The following is a 20,206-nucleotide window of genomic DNA, read 5'->3' on the forward strand; positions in this document are numbered from 1 at the left end:
CGCTGCAGCCAGGGCCGAGCAGCGCGCCGGGAAGGGCCGCTGGGGCGAACGGGGACCGGGACCCCGGGGCTGGGCGGAGTCTCGGGGCTCGCTCTCCCGCCCAGGGGCCCGGAGCCGGGGCGGGACGGAGCTGGGGCTGGCGGCGCGGGAAGCCTGGAAGGAAATTTCCCCCGTGGCGCAGGGTCCGGCGGCGCCGAGGGGTGGGCGAGCCTGGGCCTCCAGCCTCTTCGCTTCCTCCGCGCGCCCTCCCTCTGGTCCCGGTTTGGGCTCTGCTCGGTCTCCGAGTTTGACCCGACACCGGCGCTGCCTCCGGGGGTCCCACCTTCAGGTGTGCGGCCTGCCTGGGGCACGGAGGGCTAGAGCAAGCCTTGGGAACCACAGAGCCGGGGGAAGGTCGGCGGCAGCGGACGGTGAAGGGGCGCACGGGTGACCCCGCGGGGCAGGGCCGGTGATGGCGCGGGCCGGGCAGGACCACGAGGAGCAGGACGTGCGCGTGACGCGAGCGAGCTGGTGACGTCACCGGGCCCCGGGGCGGTGACGCAAACCTGCTGGGATGATGTCATGGGGTCCTTGTCGCCACCTGCTTCCGGGTGCCCCTCTGGCGAACTCGGCAGCAGCAAAGTGGGGTTCACAGAAAAATGAGGGGTCACTGTTAATGTGTGTAACTGCAAAGGGGCAGGTTGCGTAAAACAGGGCTGTGGTTATTTTCGGGTTTGCTGTTTTTATTTCGAATGCCCCTGCGGGGTACGCTGGTCCTTTCGGCACTCGGGGTCCCCGGCGGCCTCGCGCGTCCGTGCAGCTGAGGCTTCCTGAGCCTCCTGGAGAGCCGGGCCTGGGCCCGGGTGTGGAGACCCTCCTGGGCTTTTAATCCGGGCAGGAGGCCGACGGCAGACTCAGCAGTCACGCCGTTGTAAGAGAACCGAATTGTTGGTGGCCTGGGGGAGAAAAGCCCTTTCCACCGGGTAGCCCCAAAGTCTTCTGCGGCGTGGGAGGTCCTCAGGGGGAAAGCCTCAGGGGAGGGCGTGGCATTCCCAGGGTGCGAAGGGGGCGCAGGGTGGAGGGAAGTGGGGAAGGACAGCTGGACCAGCGGGAACCGGGAGCTTCTGGCCGGGAAGGGGTTGGGGAACCTTTTGGGGAGCTTTGCTGAGCCAGGGAGTCGGCCGATTGGCAGGTTCATCCCTGCCAGGGCACCTGGGCCCGGGGTTTCTGTCCGGAAGCCTCCCCTCCCCTCGGACCCCACGTCTAGTCTGGCCCAAGCAAAGTCCTGCGGCCCACGCGGGGAGGTCCCATCTTCTCGGCGCTGACCCTGGCCCTCCGCGGTGCCCCTGCGGCGCCCCCTACACCTCGCCGCCGGCACAGGGGCGTGCGCCTCCGGGGGCCGTGAGGCCGGAGTGGGGTGACGCCCCTCGCCGACTGGGGAAAGCCGCGGGGGCTGGGCTGGCGTCTCGGGGGTGGCCCCGCGAGCACTTAAGCCCCGGCAGCACCCAGTGGAACCCGGCTCTCCCGCCCTGACCCCTCTGCGCACGCCTTGGCGCTGGAGAGGCTTGGGCCGGCCCCGCAGCCGTGGAAATGGTGTGGACGGTGGCCCCGCCCCGCGTCCCTTCCTCGTCCTCGCTCCGCGTCCCCTCCCCGGCGGGAGCGCTGGGCCAGGGCGGGAAAGCCCGCGAGCGTCCCCAGTGGCCGCAGTCGCCGCCGCCTCCTGCTGGGGGTCATCCTAGGGGAGCTGTCGGCCTGAATCTCCCCAGCCTCTGGGCCCGGACTTGGGAAGGGATTCTGGGGGGCTCTGGGCCTCCTCCAGTCCCCAAACAGGCAGGGAGTTCAGGATGGAAGGAAGGGCCTGAGAATCGTTGTTCTTTTTTTTTTTTTTCTAGGGACGGGGAGCTCCCTGTGTTGCCCAGGCTGGTCTCGAACTCCTGGACTGAGACAATGCTCCTGCCTCAGCTTGCAAACGTGCTGGAACTACAGGCCTGAGCCTCCTCCCTGCCAAGCGTGGCTGGGGCTGATCTTCCCCTCACTGGTTGTTGGATGGGCTCACTTCCCTTCCTTATACCTGTTTCCTCATCTGTAAAAGGGAGCTTTTTGTTTGTTTGTTTTTGAGATGGAGTTTCCCTCTTGTTGCTCAGGCTGGAGTACAGTGGCGCAATCTCCGCTCACCACAACACTGCCTCCGGGATTCAAGCGACTCTCCTGCCTCAGCCTCTGGAGTAGCTGGGATTACAGGCATGTGCCGCCACACCCGGCTAATTTTTGTATTTTTAGTAGAGATGTGGTTTCTCCATGTTGGTCAGGCTGGTCTCAAACTCCCCACCTCAGGTGATCCACCCACCTCAGCTTCCCAAAGTGCTAGGATTACAAGTGTGAGCCACCGTGCCTGGCCAGGAGATTCTACTTTTAAAGCCACTGACGGTGTCCATCTCATAGTGAGCACTGATGCCCATCTGCCAGGGTTCCTGCCCCCAGGGAGCAGGCGGGATCCTCGCTGAGCAGAGGCAGGAGGGGCCACCTGCACTTGCCTCTGCTCTGCTGGAAAGGAAGAGACCCCCCCCCTCCGCCACCCCCCGCCAGAGAGCCCACTTCAGGGTCTCCAGGGCCTGTGTTCCTCCCGCCATCTTTGCCACAGGACAGCTCCCGTTTGTGTGTCTGTCTCTCGGGGTCTGTGCCCTTGGCCTCTGACGGTCCCCTCCCTGCCTCTCGAATCTGGCCTTGATTTGTGGTAGGAGCCTCAGGGTTCCTGAGGGCCTTGGGGTTCCCTTGCTCTGAGTGTGGGGGTGGACCCTGGGCTGCAGCAGGGGATGGTGACTCCCGGGGTTGGAGGCAGGTTTCGTTTTTCAGAGATGGCCGTGACAGTATCTCCCATCCCCATACCTTGAAATGCCTTCTACATGAGACTCTGTGACAGCCTCAGCCAGGAAGAATGGGGTGTTTGGCGAGACATGACTTCTGAGGCTGACTTGGAAGACACCACGCGCACCTCGCTGTCCTGGGACAGTCACTCTTGGAACCCAGCTGCGGTGCTGGGAGGAAGCCCACCCTGGCCTCAAGGAGAGGCCCGGTGGAGGAACCAGCATCGGATTCCAGACTCCAGAGCAGCTTCCAGCCGAGGTCCCAGCGTGCCCTGTTCCAAGACCGCCTGCATACAGTAGGGTGGTTGCTGAGCATGCTGTTTTGGGGTCATCTGTGCTGCGGCACTCAAGACTGGAATAGTGGAGGTGGGCTGGGGCCCTCCTCACCCCTTCTCCCTCCTTCGGGGATCCCTTCCTCTCTCCCACAGAGGCAGAGGCTCAGCGGGTTCCCCACCCCTCCTCCCCATCTAACAGGTACTTCTTGGGAGCCGCTGAAATCCAGCCAACCTCCTGGCCCTGAGTGGGTCAAGCTCCAAATGGCAAGTGGCCCCGGGGCATCTGCATGGCCCGGTGTTAGCTAAGGGGGGTGACTGATGAGGACATTCACACGTCAGTGGAGAGCCTATGGGGAAAACCAGGGTGTCTTCTAGGCTGGACCTGTGGGGCTTCAGCCTCGTGGGGGGGGTCTTCTCACATCGGGGCCACTGTGGCCGCACTCCATGACCCCAGCCAGTGTCCCCAAAGGGCCTACGAGGTGCTGGCCGTGACCTCCCCTCCCAACCTCTGACCTGAAGGTGGCAGCTACCATCTCGCCATGGCCCTCAGCACCCCCCTCACACACCAGCTCCTGACATCAGAGACCTGTAGCCACCCCCTGCAGGCAGTCATCAGCGTGGTCCCCAACTCCTGCCAAGGGCAGTGGGCTGTGCACTCAGGCAGCTGGGACCAAAGCCACCGAGGAACCAAGGCTGGGGCTGGCGTGAGTTTCTTTCCTGGAGAGCCGATGTGGGCGCAGAGCTGTTCCTGGGTGCTTGCTGGGATTGTAGTGGTAGAAGGCCAGGGCTGCAGGAATCCAGGCTGCAGGAGAGAGACTAGGACTCAGGCAGAAGCAGGAACACCAGGCTGGTGCCACTCCCACCCCACCTGCACGCATTCTCAGCAGCGGTGGGAGCTGTGTCCCCAAGCGGGATGGTGCTGATGTCTCCTCCCCACCCTGCCTGTTTGGGATGCCTTCCCAGCCCGTTCCTGCTCCCGGCAGGTGCTGCTTTTCTTTCCGCTGCACCAGGACGAGGTCGGTGCGTTTGTCCTTCTCACTGGCACTCCCAGACTGCTTTCCTTTTCCACCAAAACCACCCCCGCTTTGTGACCAGACCTCACCATGCTGAAGTCATTGGCACCCCTTTCCTGCAGGAGGGGACACCTGCTCCCTGTCACTCTCCCAGCCATGGGAGAACTGCCACACCGGCAGTTCTCCAACTTTGACTTCCTCTCCTTCAGGGGTCCTGTCCCCTCCCCACTTACCCCACTGGGTCCTTTCTCCCAACTGCGCCCCTCTACACTCCAGCCTCTTCACTCTCTCTGCCCGCCTCCCAGCTCCCAGCTCTGCTGTCCACCAGCCCTGAGATCTGCAGTCTTTGTGCACGGCCTGCATCTGCGACTTCCTCATCCCCTCTGTCCTCCTCTCCTTATCAAGGGAAGCCTATCTGGCCGGCCATTGTGTCTGCCCCTCACCCTCCCTCCCTCCCTCCCGTTCATGTGGGCAGACCACAGCTTGTGTGGAATCCTGACCTTCTTGGTGGCTTAAGTACCACCTGCCTATTCTTTCTCATAGCGGGGATCAGGGCGGTGCCAGCGGCTTCCCGGGGCCTCACGCAGGCTGCAGCCCTGGGCCAAGGTTAGCTGGCTGGGAAAGGCCCACGTGGCATCGTGCTGGACACCCGGGGCTGCTGTCCCTCAGCTGCCGGGCGCTCTGCCAGAGCCGTGCAGCCTGGAATCCTACCCACCCTTGGTCAGCTTCCTCCTAACACATGGCACAAGGCCAGCGTTCCAGGAGGGCACAGTGGAAGCCTGGGGTCTCTTGAGGCCGAGGTCCAGAATGCACATAGTGAAATCTCCACCACATTCCCTCGGCCAAAGCAGGTCACAGCAGCCAGATTCCAGAGGAGTCAAACAATGCACTGACCACTCCTCCCCTCCACCACCTGCCTCTGCCCTCCCCTCGCAGGACCTGATGAGCCCCCTGGGTTTTTCTGCCCTGCCGGCTCTGGGAAGGCAAGGATGAAAGTGTCATTTAGTGGCAGGGACTTTAGGGAGCCTGGTATGGCCAAGCCCTAGCTCCCTGCAGCAGTGCGCCAGGACAGCTGGGCCTGGGTCTCCAGTGGGTCGGAGTTTTCTGAAGGCGGCTGTGGGTCGACCTCGCACCCGGTGACTGCACCAGGTGGTGAGGCATGCGTGGCCCAGCGCGGGGGCCCTGTCCGTGGCGGTGTGGGGTCAGGTGTCCGGCTCGGGACTTCTGGGCCCCCTGCTCCCCAAAGGTGTGCAGCTCCTGCATCCCCTGCCAGGTCCTTTGGGTCTAAGAGGGTCCCTCTTGTTCAGCGCACCAGGCTCCACCTTCCCCCGACCCCTCACCAGCTGGGTGCCTCCCCCTGGCTGGAACAGCAGCCCTGCCTGGTCATGGGCCTGCCTCTCCACTCTGTCCTCCCTAACGCAGCCAGAGGCATGCTTCTAACCTGCAGACCCTCTCCCCGGGGGCCCAGCCCCCCAGACACCAGGCGGCTGTAAATGGCCCACTGGGTCTGCCGTGTAGAATGGGACCCTCCGCCCTGTCCCAGGTCCTGCTTTCCCAGGAGGCTCTTACATGGGGCTGCAGCTGGGGGGTGACATGCCTGCCAAGTGGGTGGGGAGGCTCCAGCCCAGTAAGATGGGATCCAGGACTGTGAGACTGTGACCCAGGTCAGGTGGTGGCAGCTCGGCCTTCCTGGTCCCAGGTGGAGAGACAGGGTGAGGCTCCTCCTCATGGGGCCTGGAGGGGAGAGACAGGGTGAGGGTCCCCCTCATGAGACCTGGAGGGGAGAGACAGGGTGAGGGTCCACCTCATGGGACCTGGAGGGGAGGGGTTGCCTGTGTAATCAGCCCAGCCTCGGACGTCAGCAATCCGTGTTTCTTAGGAAAGGTGGCCACAGGGAATCACAGACTTGGTGTGACTTTCTCTGAGTGCTGCGGCACACCTGTGGGGTTTCCCAGCTCATCCTGTCCAGTGGGACCAGGCGGAGGCCCAGCCCTGTTGTCGGAGTGACCTTCGAGCTCTGACCACAGGCCACGTGTGATCAGGAACCATGAGTCAATCAGATGTCATCCAGGGCGGTGGCTGAGGAGTGGTGACTGACTAGACGGGAAGGCGGGGAAGGGTCTAGATTTGAATGAGAGCGAAGGAGTGGGCTGCAGGCTGGTAGACTCCTCCAGATGGATGAGCCCCGTCCTCTGGCCTCTGTGAGGCCAGACCCCTGCAACAGTCAAGTCCAGGGCCCCATGTCAGCCCTGCACCTGGCCCAGGCCTCGGACCCTGATGGAGCTCACCCACCTGAGATCACCCTGGCTCTGCAGGAAGCTTTGTCGTGATCCTCCGCGGCTGAGGATTACGTAGAGACGTGACGAAGCACAAAAACCCGTGTTTGATGGGTTGCCAGGTGCCTATGTCAGAGCTCATTAAGTTACACATGAAATAGATGTAGCTTGCTGTGTGTCAATCACACCTAATTCAAGTTGTAAAAAATTAGACTCAGAATTTTTACACTTGGGAGTGTTTTATCAGATGCGCCTCGAGATTCTAAATTCAAATGCACACTGAATAAAACATTTAGGTTTATATCCAAGCACGGTGGCTCACACCTGCAATCCCAGCATTTCGGGAGGCTGGGGTGGGCAGATCACCTGAGGTCAGGAGTTGGAGACCAGCCTGGCCAACATGGTGAAACTTCCTCTCTACTAAAAATACAAAGATTAGCTGTGCGTGGTGGTGGGCGCCTGTAATCCCAGCTACTCGGGAGGCTGAGGCAGGAGAATCACTTGAACCCAGGAGGCAGAGGCTGCAGTGAGCCAAGATCGTGCCACTGCACTCCAGCCTGGCGACACAGTGAGACTCCATCTCAAACAAACCACTTAGGTTTATCATTTAGGGAGAAAGACTGAAGGATGTTATTGAATTTATTAAGAAATCAGAATGGGCCGGGCACGGTGGCTCAAGCCTGTAATCCCAGCACTTTGGGAGGCCGAGACGGGCGGATCACGAGGTCAGGAGATCGAGACCATCCTGGCTAACACGGTGAAACCCCGTCTCTACTAAAAAATACAAAAAAACTAGCCGGGCGAGGTGGCAGGCGCCTGTAGTCCCAGCTACTCGGGAGGCTGAGGCAGGAGAATGGCGTGAACCCAGGAGGCAGAGCTTGCAGTGAGCTGAGATCGCACCACTGCACTCCAGCCTGGGCGACAGAGCGAGACTCCGTCTCAACAAAAAAAAAAAAAAGAAATCAGAATGAGGCCGAGGTAGGAGGATCACTTGAGCCCAGGAGTTCAAGACCACCCTGGGCAAGTGGTCGCATCTAATGAGACCCCGTTGCTATTTAAAAAAAAAGAAAGGGAAAAAATCAGAAGGTTTGGGAACTTAAGATTCAGCACATGTTTACATTTTACAATTTAGTTTTATTAAACATACAAGGCAGGTGTAGCAGCGAACTAACAATCTGGTGAGGGAGAAAGACCGCGGCTGAAGTTGTTAGAGGGTGGAGGATGGTGGGGCATATGTGGAGGATGGAGGGCTGAGGACGGGTCTCAGGGGCTGGGGTGAGAGCGTGCATGTGTGTGCCAGGCATGGCCCAGAGGCCCAGGCGTTGGAGCCAAGAGGCTGGGATGGGAGGCAGGTGTGGGGTGACCGGAGGGGACACCGGGAGAGGCCAGAGGCCACAATGCAGGAACCGAGGCCTGGCTGGTCACCCTGAGAGGTAAGGAGAGCCATGGGAGGTTTTGTGCGGATCAAGCTGGTGGCTGGGTGAAAAGCAGACCATGGGGTCAGTATGGGAGCAGGACCACCCGGACGTGTCCACAGGAACACGCGTGAAGGGCTACTGTGGTCTGGACCAGGGCATGCAGGTATAAGTGGTGAGGACCAGTCTTGGGACGATTTTTGTTGTTGCCACATAGTTAAAGGGCTTAAAAATAAAATCAAAGCTGGACACAGTGGCTCATGCCTGTCATCCCAGTTCTTTGGGAGGCCAATGGGGGAGGATCACTTGAGCCCAGATGGCTGCAGTGAACCACAATCACATCACTGCACTCTAGCCGAGATGATAGGGCAAGACCCTGTCTCAAAAAATAATTTTTTTGGCCAGGTGCGGTGGCTCAAGCCTGTAATCCCAGCACTTTGGGAGGCCGAGACGGGTGGATCACGAGGTCAGGAGATCGAGACCATCCTGACTAACGCGGTGAAACCCCGTCTCTACTAAAAAAACACAAAAAACTAGCCGGGCGAGGTGGTGGGCGCCTGCAGTCCCAGCTACTCAGGAGGCTGAGGCAGGAGAATGGCGTAAACCCGGGAGGCGGAGCTTGCAGTGAGCTGAGATCCGGCCACTGCACTCCAGCCTGGGCGACAGAGCGAGACTCCATCTCAAAATAAATAAATAAATAAACAAATAAAAAATAATTTTCTTTTTTTTGAGCCTTGATCTGTTGCCCAGGCTGGAGTGCAATGTGAGATCTCAGCTCACTGCGACTGCTGCCTCCTGCGTTCAAGCATTTCTCCTGCCTCAGCCTCCCGAGTAGCTGGAACTACACGTGCATGCCACCACACCCAGCTGATTTTTGTATTTTTCATAGAGATGGGGTTTCACCATGTTGGCCAGGCCAGTCTTGAACTCCTGTCCTCCGGTGATCCACCCACCTCGGCCTCCCAAAGTGTTGGGATTACAGGCGTGAGCCACCGCGCCCGGCCCGTTTCCTTATTTCTTAATGCTGATGTACGGTGCTAGAATCTTCCTTTTCTTTTCTTTCTTTCTTTCTTTTTTTTTTTTTTTTTGAGATGGAGTCTCGCTCTGTCGCCCAGGCTGGAGTACAGTAGCACAATCTGGGCTCACTGCAAGCTCCGCCTCCCGGGTTCACGCCATTGTCATTAACAGATTAACAAAGATCATAGAACAAAGCATAGAGACACGGGAGGTCCTATAACGATAAAAGCTTGAACCCTGTCCCCTACCTTCCCTTCCCTTCTCTGCCATTACCATCATCCGTGCTTGACTCTGCTTCTCGCTGTGTTTTCTCACCAGACTTTTAGGATTAAGTGACTCCTGGCCAAGAAACAAAAGCAAAATCGTCCTGTTCCCCAGTGGATTCAGAGGAAAACTGGTAATAAAATCAGGTACAACTCCCAAAGGAGACGCTGGAGAAGAGCCGAGCCGGGTCTGTAAGGAATTGCTTGCGGGATGGCACACATATTTATACTGAAGGTCACAACCACGTTACCATATCAAGCTGGAAATGTCACCACGATCTGGAGAGTTGAACGTGTTTTATTGGGAATATATTTTTTATTTTCTTTTTTGTTGAGACAGAGTTTCGCTCTTGTTGCCCAGGCTGGAGTACAGTGGTGCAATCTTGACTCACTGCAACCTCTGCCTCCTGGGTTCAAGCAATTCTCCTGCCTCAGCCTCCTGAGTAGCTGGGATTACAGGCATGTGGCTAATTTTGTACTTTTAGTAGAGACGGGGTTTTACCATATTGGTCAGGCTTGTCTCGAACTCCTGACCTCAAGTGATCCACCAGCCTCAGCCTCCCCAAAGTGCTGGGATTACAGGTGTGAGCTACTGCGCCCGGCCCTGTGGTATTTTTCTTTTTTCTTTTCTTTCTTTTTTTTTTTTTTTTTTGAGACACAGTCTCACTCTGTTGCCCAGGCTAGGGTGTACTGGCACGATCTCCGCTCACTGCAACCTCCCCTTCCTTGACTCAAGCAATTCTCCTGTCTCAGTCTCTGAAGTAGCTGGGACTACAGGTGGGCACCATGATGCCCGGGTAATTTTTTGTGTGTTTTTAGTAGAGGTGGGGTTTCACCATGTTGGCAAGGCTGCTCTCAAACTCCCGACCTCAAGTGATCTGCCCGCCTTGTCCTCCCAAGGTGTTGGGATTACAGGTGTGAACCATCACGCCCTGCCCCTGGGGTCCTTTTATAATGGGGTATCTCTAAGGGTCACTCCAAGCTTTTCTAGGCTAATTGGTGTATTTAAATTTTCCTTATTTTAGAGTACATTTTGTTAATGTGTATTTTTACTAAGAAATCACCCATTTTCAGAGAAAGTAGAAAGAATGAATCAGACTTTAAAGAACCAGTTGGCCGGGCGCGGTGGCTCAAGCCTGTAATCCCAGCACTTTGGGAGGCCGAGACGGGCGGATCACGAGGTCAGGAGATCAAGACCATCCTGGCTAACATGGTGAAACCCCGTCTCTACTAAAAAAAAAATACAAAAAACTAGCCGGGCGAGGTGGCGGGCGCCTGTAGTCCCAGCTACTCGGGAGGCTGAGGCAGGAGAATGGTGTAAACCCAGGAGGCGGAGCTTGCAGTGAGCTGAGATCTGGCCACTGCACTCCAGCCCGGGCGACAGAGTGAGACTCCGTCTCAAAAAAATAAAAAAATAAAAAAAATAAAGAACCAGTTAATCTGCCCGGCTTGGTGGCTCACGCCTGTAATCCCAGCACTTTGGGAGGCTGAGGCGGGCGGATCATGAGGTCAGGAGATCAGGACCATCCTGACCTGATAATCTTGGTCATTTAGTCCACATGAATTTTGGGCTTTTGGCCTGTAGAACTATGAGAAAACACATTTCTGTGGTGTGCAATTTATTTTATTTTATTTTATTTTATTTTATTTTATTTTTTTTTGAGACGGAGTCTTGCTCTGCCACCCAGGCTGGAGTGCTGTGGCCGGCTCTCAGCTCACTGCAAGCTCCGCCTCCTGGGTTCACGCCATTCTCCTGTCTCAGCCTCCCGAGTAGCTGGGACTACAGGCGCCCGCCTCGTCGCCCGGCTAGATTTGTATTTTTAAGTAGAGACAGGGTTTCACCGTATTAGCCAGGATGGTCTCGATCTCCTGACCTCATGATCCGCCCGTCTCGGCCTCCCAAAGTGCTGGGATTACAGGCTTGAGCCACCGCGCCCGGCCGGTGTGCAATTTAACACCCAGTTTGTGGTACTTTGTTCAGCAACCCCAGGGAACTAAAGCAAGTGACTGTAGGTCTGGTCGCCTTCCTCGGTGCCTGTGCCTTGGGTTGGTTCTGTCGAAGCAGGAAGACAACTGGCAGAGATGGGATGGAGTAACCAAAAGAAAAGGAAGATTCTAGTACCGTATGTCAGCATTAAGAAATCAGGAAACGGGGGCCGGGTGCGGTGGCTCACGCCTGTAATCCCAGCACTTTGGGAGGCTGAGGCGGGCGGATCACGAGGTCAGGAGATCGAGACCATCCTGGCTAACATGGTGAAACCCCGTCTCTACTAAAATACAAAAAACTAGCTGGGCAAGGTGGCGGGCGCCTGTAGTCCCAGCTACTCGGGAGGCTGAGGCAGGAGAATGGCATAAACCCGGGAGGCGGAGCTTGCAGTGAGCCGAGATCGCGCTACTGCACTCCAGTCTGGGCAACAGAGTGGGACGCCGTCTCAGAAAAAAAAAAAAAGGAAATCAGGAAACATATACCATGTTTAATAGGGCGTCTAAAATGATAAAAAGAAATAGAAAATCCTGGGTTTTTTGTTTGTTTTGCTTGGGTTTGGTTTGGCTTTGAGACAGGGTCTCGCTCTGTCACCCAGGCTGGAGTGCGGCGGTGCGACCACAGCTCACTGCAAGCTCCGCCTCCCGGGTTGAAGGGATCCTCCCACCTCAGCCTCCCAAGTAGCTGGGACTACAGGTGGCAGCCACCACACCCGGCCAATTTTTTTATGTATTTCAGGAACAGGGTTTCACCCTGTTGCCCAGGCTGGTCTCAAACTCCTGACCTCAAATGATCTGCCCACCTCAGCCTCCCAAAATGTTGGGATTATAGGCATGAGCTGCCTGGCCTGGATAAATGTTTATGATACACTGTTGCATGAATGAAGCTGGTTACAAAATGGTGAAAGTATGGTGAGGCCTTTTCACCTTTGCTTTTTATTGATGTGAAATTCATATAACATAAAATCAACCATTTTAAAGAATGTAATCCAGTGGCGTTTAGTTATTTACCACGTTGTCCAACCATCACCTCTGTGGAGTTCTGAAACATTAGCACCCCAAAGGGGCTTGTGGCTCTGAAGCACTCACCCCCACTCCCCTCCCCGGCCCCCGGTAATGGGGTCGGTGTCCTGTGGCTGTGGATCTACCAGTTCTGGTCGTTTCCCCTGCAGTGAACGGAATCAACACTCTGCGGCCTTTTGTGTCCGGCTCTTTCCACTCAGCATAATGTTCTCGAGGTTCTTTCACACGAATCAGTGCCTCAGTCCTTTCCATGGCTGCGTAATATTCTGTCCATCACTGATGGACGTGTGCTCCGTTTCCGCTACTTGTTTATTGTAAACTGTTTTGCCATGAACATTTGTATACAAATATTCGAGCACTTACTTTGAATTCTTTTGCACACATACCTAGAAGTGAAATTGCTGAGGCCGGGCGCGGTGGCTCACGTCTGTCATCCCAGCACTTTGGGAGGCCGAGATGGGCGGATCACGAGGTCAGGAGATCGAGACCATCCTGGCTAACACTGTGAAACCCCGTCTCTACTAAAACATACAAAAAACTAGCCGGGCGAGGTGGCGGGCGCCTGTAGTCCCAGCTACTCGGGAGGCTGAGGCAGCAGAATGGCGTGAACCTGGGAGGCAGAGCTTGCAGTGAGCTGAGATCCGGCCACTGCACTCCAGCCCCGGCGACAGAGTGAGACTCCGTCTCAAAAAAAAAAAAAAAAAAAAAAAAGAAGTGGAATTGCTGGGTTACCAATAATTCTGTTTGATGTTTTGAGTGTCACAGTGGCGACACAGTTTACATTCTCAACAGCAATGCACGTACCAGGATTCCAACTTCTGTGTATATTCTCCAATGCTTGTTACTGTCCTTTATGTTTATTTTATATTATTTTTTGAGACTGTCTCGCTCTGTTGCCCAGGCTGGAGTGCATTGGCGCAATCTTGGCTCACTACAATCGTCGCCTCCTGGGTTCAAGGGATTCCCCTGCCTCAGTCTCCCAAGTAGCTGGGATTACAGGCGTGTGCTACCACGGCCGGCTAATTTTTGTATTTTTAGTAGAGGTAGGGTTTCTACTAAAAATGTTGGCCAGGCTGATCTTGAACTCCTGACCTTATGTGATCTGCCTGCCGCAGCCTCCCAAAGTGCTGGGATTACAGGCGTGAGCCACCACGCCCGGATGTCCTTTATTTTTATTATTGCAGACATAGTAGTAGGAAATAGCATCTCACTGGGGTTTTGATTTGCATTTCCCCAATTCATGATGTTGAGCATCGCTTTACAGCTGTTTCTATGTTATTGGAGAAATGTCTGTTGAAGTCTTTTGGCCATTTGAAAATTGAGTTGCCTTTTTTTTTTTTTAAATTGAGTTGTAGGAGTTCTCTATATGTCCTGGATGCTGTGCCCTCATCAGATAGAAAATTTACAAATATTTCTTCCCATTCCGTGGATTGTCTTTTCACTTTCTCAGTAGTGTCCCAGAGTTCATTTTTGTAGAAAATACAAGATAGGTCTCTTTTGGTTAAAAAACAATCTGAGGGGACCAGGGTGGCTCAAGCTGTATCCCCCAGGCAAACTTTGGGAGGCCGAGACGGGCATCACCCGATCAGGAGATCGAGAGTACTGGCTAGCCGGTGAACCCGTCTCTACTAAAAAATACAAAAAAACTAGGCCAGGCGAGGTGGCCGGGCCGGGCCTGTAGTCTGCCCAGCTACTCGAGGGCTGAGGCACGGAGAATGCGTAAACCCGGGAGGCCCGGAGTTGCAGTGAGCCGAGATCCGGCCCACTGCACTCCCAGCCTGGGCGAGCAGAGCGAGACTCCGTCTCAAAAAAAAAAAACAATCTGAGGCCCGGGCGCAGTGTCTCATGCCTGTAATCCCAGCACTTGCAGAGGCCGAGGCAGGTGGATCACTTGAGCCCAGGAGTTCGAGACCAGCCTGGGCAACATGGCGAGACCCCATCTCTACTAAAAATACAAAAAATTAGCTGGACCCCTGTGGTCCCAGCTACATGGGAGGCTGATGTGAGGGGATCCCTTTAGCCAGGGAGGCGGAGGCTGCAGTGAGCTGAGATCGCACCTCTGCACTCCAGCCTGGGCGACAGAGTGAGACCCTGTCTCAAAAAAACAAAAACAACAAAAAAACACCAAACCTGAGCAAATACTGCCCTAAACCAAGTGTTGTCATCTCTGGGGAGTTTGGAGGTTTTGTTTCTGAATTAACCATGGGGGTGTTTTCCATGTTTACTATTTGCAAGTTGTAAATGGAAAATGAAACCATTAGTTCGTGTGAAGGCTTTAGCGCTTTTTTTTTTTTTTTTTTTTTAGACAGTTTCACTCTTGTTGCCCAGGCTGGAGCGCAGTGGTGCGATCTCGGCTCACCACAACCTCCACCTCCCAGGTTCAAACGATTCTCCTGCCTCAGCCTTCCCAAGTAGCTGGGATTACAGGCATGCGCCACCAAACCTGGCTAATTTTGTATTTTTAGTAGAGACGGGTTTTCTCTGTGTGGGTCAGGCTGGTCTCAAACTCCCGACCTCAGGTGATCCGCCCACCTCGGCCTCTCAAAGTGCTGGGATTACAGGCGTGAGCCATGGCACTCGACCAGCTTTAGTGCATCTTGTGAAGGACCTGGAATGCTCGACATTTAGGTGTTTCCAGGGTGTTGGGTGGGGGTGGGGATGCGGTCCGCTGTCCTGAGTCCCCGGCCCTGACAGTGCCTTTGAGACCCTGCCCACCCCCTTCTGCTTTTCACCGTCTTTCGGCCATTCTGTTTTGTTTCTTCTGCTCACTCTGGGGCATGCCTGGGGAAAAGGAAACCGAAACTTGGCCACCAGAGCAGGCTCGTGCGGCAACGCCCCCTGACGTGTGTGGCTCAGGCTTATAACAGGGCTGGGTGCTGCCTGCAGGAGCCGGCGGTTGAGAGGCAGTGAACTCATCTTTGCCAGTACAGGAGCTCGTGCCGCGTCCCACAGCCCACAGCCATGGTAAGGGAGATGTCACAGGTGGGGGGTTGGGGGGAGGCAGGCCTCTGTGCCAGTCAATTTTCATTTCCCTCCCCCAGCCCAGGTCTCCCAGGGTTGCAGGGCGAGCGGAGCTGCTTAGAGCTCGGCCAGGTTCTAAGTGTGCTCCTGAAAGCAGGTCACCCCGAGATCCTCAGGGTGGGCACAGAGGGGCACCCAAGCAGGTAAAGGGAGGCCACGGATGGCTGTGGGCAGCTGGCCTTCTAGTAATGACCCCTCAGTGCCTTCTGTGCCTGGGGTCCCTGCTGATGGGATGTAGAGGACAAACAGGAGGGAGCACTGTCCCTGGGCACAGGAGCTCGCCCAGCAGCCAGTGCCTTGTGTGTCGTGGGCCTGGGACTGGTGCGGCAGCCTCTGAGCCTGTGTCATGTCTGCAGAGCTGGGACCTGAAGGTGAAGATGCTGGGGGGCAACGAGTTCCAGGTGTCCCTGAGCAACTCCATGTCGGTGTCAGAGCTGAAGGCAAAGATCGCCCAGAAGATCGGCGTGCCCGCCTTCCAGCAGCGTCTGGCTGTCCACTCGAGCGGCGCTACGCTGCAGGACAGGGTCCCCCTTGCCAACCAGGGCCTGGGCCCCGGCAGCACGGTCCTGCTGGTGGTGGACAAATGCGACGAACCTCTGAGCATCCTGGTGAGGAATGACAAGGGCCGCAGCAGCACCTATGAGGTACAGCTGACGCAGACTGTGGCCCACCTGAAGCAGCAAGTGAGCCGGCAGGAGGGTGTGCAGGACGACCTGTTCTGGCTGACTTTTGAGGGGAAGCCCCTGGAGAATCACCTCCCACTGGGGGAGTACGGCCTCAAGCCCCTGAGCACCGTGTTCATGAATCTGCGCCTGCGGGGAGGCGGCACAGAACCTGGCGGGCGGAGCTAAGGGCCTCCACCAGCATTCGAGCAGGATCAAGGGCTGGAAATAAATGTTGTTGTAAAGAGAAATGGCTGCCTCTGTGTCTGCACTTGACCCTCCTCCAGCGTCCGCCTCAGACCCCTAGTGATGGGGCGAGAGGAGTCAGGAGGGAGAACCCAGGGTCCATCCTGGTGACCAGGCCTGGGTTGCCAAGTGAAGGGATAAGGGTTTGCAGTCATGGCCTCGAGGGATCAAAATACGGAGCTTCCCCCCAACCAAACTGAAGTAAGAGAGCTCTCCCCACCCTTTGGGAAATTAACTTCTAGGGAAAGAAAAAGAGACACAGTTGCTGGAGCCCATCCTGCCCGTCCTCCATCTGGGACAGCAGACAGCTTAGGCAGGGACCAGCCTGCTCAAATCAAAAGGCTACTGGGGAGGCTCCCAGTGGGCCCCTGGAAGCGGTGAGGGGTGAGTCCTTGGGGCCTGCCCAGTGGGCTGTGAGGCAGGCTCTCCATAGGAACTGGGGGTTGGGGGCCTCAGTTGTCCCCAGCCCAGCCTGCACAGTCTGCTTCACCTGCCTGGGCTGGGCAAGGGAGGGATAGAGACAGGTCCTGAGTGCTCACATCACCACTGGGGCCAGCTGCAGAAGACAGCCTGGGTGGCTAAGCACATCCCCTCAAGGCTCTGCGTGAATGAGGGGCTGTGGCCAGCAGTGGGGGCGCCTGGAGTTGAGGCTGACACCATCCAGGAAGAAGAGCTTGTCCCAGGTTGGGGGCACCTAATTCAGTACAAGCTACACCCCTTCCCCCAACGATGCACCCTTCTCTATCTCTCCTATTCCAATTTGCTAAATGAGTCTCCCAAAAGCCAACTGTTGGCCAGGACGCAGCGAGGATGGGGCATGGAGGGACATGCAGAGTCCAGACTCTGGGCACTTGGGCCTCAGCTTTCAGAGCCCTCTGGAGGATCCAGCTGGAGACAGAGTCCCCCCTGGTCTGTGGGGGTCCATATCCAGGTGAGGAGATCCCTGTCTGGCTGCACCAGGACCACTGTGTGCCCACGTGTGCCCAGCTGGGGCTGTCCTGGCTCCAGCCTTGTGTCTGGGTCCCCACCTCACCCCGTGACACAATGGGCAAGTGAAGCACTGAGCCAGGGGCCTCTCCTGAACTCCCAACAGGGGCAGAGCAGGGCGGGGCTTCCCTGGTGTCTTCTGGTCCAGAGATCCATAGCTAGCTTGGGGTGAGGGGGGTCACCACAGGCCCAATCCTTTTTATTTATTTATTTTTTAATTTTTATTTTTTTGAGACGGAGTATCACTCTGTCGCCCAGGCTGGAGTGCAGTGGTGCCATCTCGGCTCACTGCAAGCTCCGCTTCCCAGGTTCACGCCATTCTCCTGCCTCAGCCTCGGAGTAGCGCTGGGACTACAGGCGCCGCCACCTCGCCCGGATAATTTTCTGTATTTTTAGAAGACGCGGTTTCACTGTGTTTAGCCCAGGATGGTTCTCGATCTCCTGACCTCGTGATCCACCTGTCATCGCCCCTCCCAAAGCGCTGGGATTACAGTGTGAAGCCCCGCACGCTGCCTTTTTTTTTTTTTTTTTTTTTTTTGAGATAGAGTCTCACTCTGTCGCTCAGCTGGAGTGGAGTGGCACAATCTCGGCTCACTGCAACTTCCGCCTCCCAAGTTCAAGTGATTCTCCTGCCCTCAGCCTCCTGAGTAGTTGGGAGTTACTGGTGTCAGCCTGTCACCATGCCCAGCTAACGTTTTTTTTGTATTTTTAGTAGAGACAGTGTTTCACGTCTATTGGCCAGGCCAGGCTGGTCTCGAATTTCTGACCTCCTGATCCGTTCCGCTTGGCTTCCAAAGTGTCTAGGAGTACAAGTGTGAGTCCCCTGTTACCCGCCTAATTTTTGTATTTTAGTAGAGATAGGGTTTCATCATGTTGCCGGGCTGGTCTTGAACTCCTGACCTCAAGTTGATCCACCACCTCGGCCTCCCAAAGTGCCTGGGATTACAGGCATGAGCCAGCGCCGGCCCCCTTGGCTATTTTTTTTTTTTTTTTGAGACAGAGTCTTGCTCTGTCATCCAGGCTGGAGTGCAGTGGGCACCATCTCAGCTCACTGCAACCTCTGCCCTCCTGGGTTCAAGCAATTCTCCTGCCTCAGCCCTCCCAAGTAGCTGGGACTACAGGTGTGCGCCACCACACTGGCCAATTTTTGTATTTTTAGTGGAGACGGGGTTTCACCATGTTGGCCAGGCTGGTCTCAAACTCCTGGACTCACGTGATTACCTGCCTCGGTCATATCCAAAGTGCTGGGATTACAGTAGTGCCTGAGTCACCACGCTCGGTCTAGTCACAGTTCTGAGGGGACAAAGAGGGCCTCGCTCCTCCTCTTCATCTTCAGCTAGGCCAGGCTCTCACTTGGGCCCTCCAGTCCTCAGTTTCCCCCTGCACCCAGCCAGGCCAAGCCTCAGTGGCACCCGGCCGGAGCTGGGAGGGGCGTGGCGGGACCCGCCGCTTGCAGCCTCGGGAGGAAGGGCGCGCACCTCCCCGCGGCGGGGCCTGGGGGCGGGACCTGAGGAATGGGCGGGCGGCGGGCCGTGCCCGGCCATCAGCCGCCCACCCTGGAGCCGGACCGCCCCCTCGCCGCAGCCCCGGGGGTTCCTGGCCGGGCCGAGCCCTCCGTGTCCCGGCCCGCGCGGGAGGGCGCAGCCTGCGGGCGGTATCGAGTCCCGGTCCTGGGGACCCTCCACCCGGCGGCCCTGTGAGCCACCACCGTCCGGAACCTCGGCAGTCGTCACGTCTCCTCCAGATTAGGGCATTAAACTCGGGTGCAGCCGCACTTCGGGGGGCCGCGGCGGGGGAGGGCGCCTGCGGGATCCAGACCCCCCACGCTTCCCTCCCCGCCCCTCCCGGGCCGCCCCCTCCGCGCCCCACCGCCGGCGGGGCGCCGCGTCCCGGGGCTTGTTCCGCGGCCGGCGCGGGGCGCAGGGCTCCGGCGGGCCGGGGGCGGGAGGAGGGAGGGGGAGGAGGAGGGAGGGAGGAGGAGGGCGCGGAGGGGTGGGGGGAGGAGGGAGGAGGGGGAGGGGGCCGCCCAGGCCCCGCCCCCGCCCGCCCCGCCCGCGCTCCGACGCCTCCGGAGCCGCGTCCCGTCCTGTCCAGTCCCGTCCCGGCGCGGCCCGCGCGCTCCTCTCCGCCGCTCTCGCCTGCGCCATGGCCGGCCCGTCCCGCCCGGGCCCGCTGCGGCCGCTGCTGCTGCTGGTGGTGGCCGCGTGCGTCCTGCCCGGAGCCGGCGGGACGTGCCCGGAGCGCGCGCTGGAGCGGCGCGAGGAGGAGGCGAACGTGGTGCTCACGGGGACGGTGGAGGAGATCCTCAACGTGGACCCGGTGCAGCACACGTACTCCTGCAAGGTGCGCCCACCCTGACCCCGGCCTCCCCTCGCGACGCCGGACGCCCCGCCAGGACCCCCGCCCCAGGCCGTGGGAACCAGCCCCGGTCGCTCCGCAGCCCCCGCTCCGGCTCCCTTGGCGACCGCCAAGCCCCGGGAGGGGGGTCGCCGGGTCCCGGGAAACTCGCGGGCGCCGGGGAAAGTTGCTGCGCCGCCGCCGTCCTCCGCCCGCCGCCCCCTCCCTCCTCGCGGAGACAAGTGCACCTCGCCCCGGGACTGCGGCTGCCTCACGCCCTCCCCACCGGTCAAAGAGAAGGAGAGGGGCCTGGGGCGAGGGGCCTTTGCCCGGGTGGGGAGCGGGGGCTGGGCCTGGGATCCGCTTGTCCCCTCCCCAGAGGCCTTTCCCAGGGCTAGAGGGGGTGGTCAGGAGAGGGAAAGGGGCTCACAGCCTGAGCTCCCAACCCCAGAAGCCAGGTGGGGGTGCCGCAGTGGCGAGGGGGGGCGTGCAGGAGCAGAGAAGTGGGCGGGGCCGTTGCCTGGCCTCGAGTGCTTGGGGGCAGGGCCGGTGCCCCATCGCGCTCCTGCGGGAACCGGGGCTCCCCAGCCTGGGGAGGGGAAGTTTGCCCGGCTTCTCCTTCAGGTGCTTGTGGGAGCCCCCGGGGTAGGTACGCCGGGCCCCCCACAATCTTCTAGTAAGAGCTCGGGGAACCCAGACCCGGCTCCCCTGTAGCCCCCAAACCACCTCCTGGGACCGGAAATCGGCTCGTTTCCCCTCCATGGAGGTGGAGAAGGTGGCAGCTTCTTTCAGACTGGCCGGTGCGGGCTACAGCTGGGCTCCCCCGCCGGCCCCGTCTCCTCCAC

General features: G+C 58.1%; 2 protein-coding genes across 2 annotated transcripts in view; both read left to right on the top strand.

The window, feature by feature from the left end:
• The first annotated feature begins 14,653 nt into the window (after nucleotides 1–14,653).
• ISG15 (ISG15 ubiquitin like modifier) lies at nucleotides 14,654–16,042 on the top strand. The gene is made up of 2 exons (XM_017854413.1): nucleotides 14,654–15,072; nucleotides 15,486–16,042. The coding sequence occupies exons 1-2, from the start codon at nucleotides 15,070–15,072 to the stop codon at nucleotides 15,978–15,980; spliced, it is 498 nt and encodes a 165-aa protein (XP_017709902.1). The 5' UTR covers nucleotides 14,654–15,069; the 3' UTR covers nucleotides 15,981–16,042.
• Nucleotides 16,043–19,080: 3,038 nt separating this feature from the next.
• Nucleotides 19,081–20,206, top strand: part of AGRN (agrin) — a 37,854-nt gene continuing 36,728 nt past the window's right edge. The window contains 1 exon segment of the mRNA XM_017854414.1: nucleotides 19,081–19,367. Within this exon segment, the coding sequence (XP_017709903.1) occupies nucleotides 19,170–19,367 (198 nt within the window). The 5' untranslated portion in view covers nucleotides 19,081–19,169.

This window comes from Rhinopithecus bieti, unplaced genomic scaffold (genome assembly GCF_001698545.2).
Source record: "Rhinopithecus bieti isolate Rb0 unplaced genomic scaffold, ASM169854v2 scaffold_39375, whole genome shotgun sequence".
NCBI classification, from domain to species: Eukaryota; Metazoa; Chordata; class Mammalia; order Primates; family Cercopithecidae; genus Rhinopithecus; species Rhinopithecus bieti.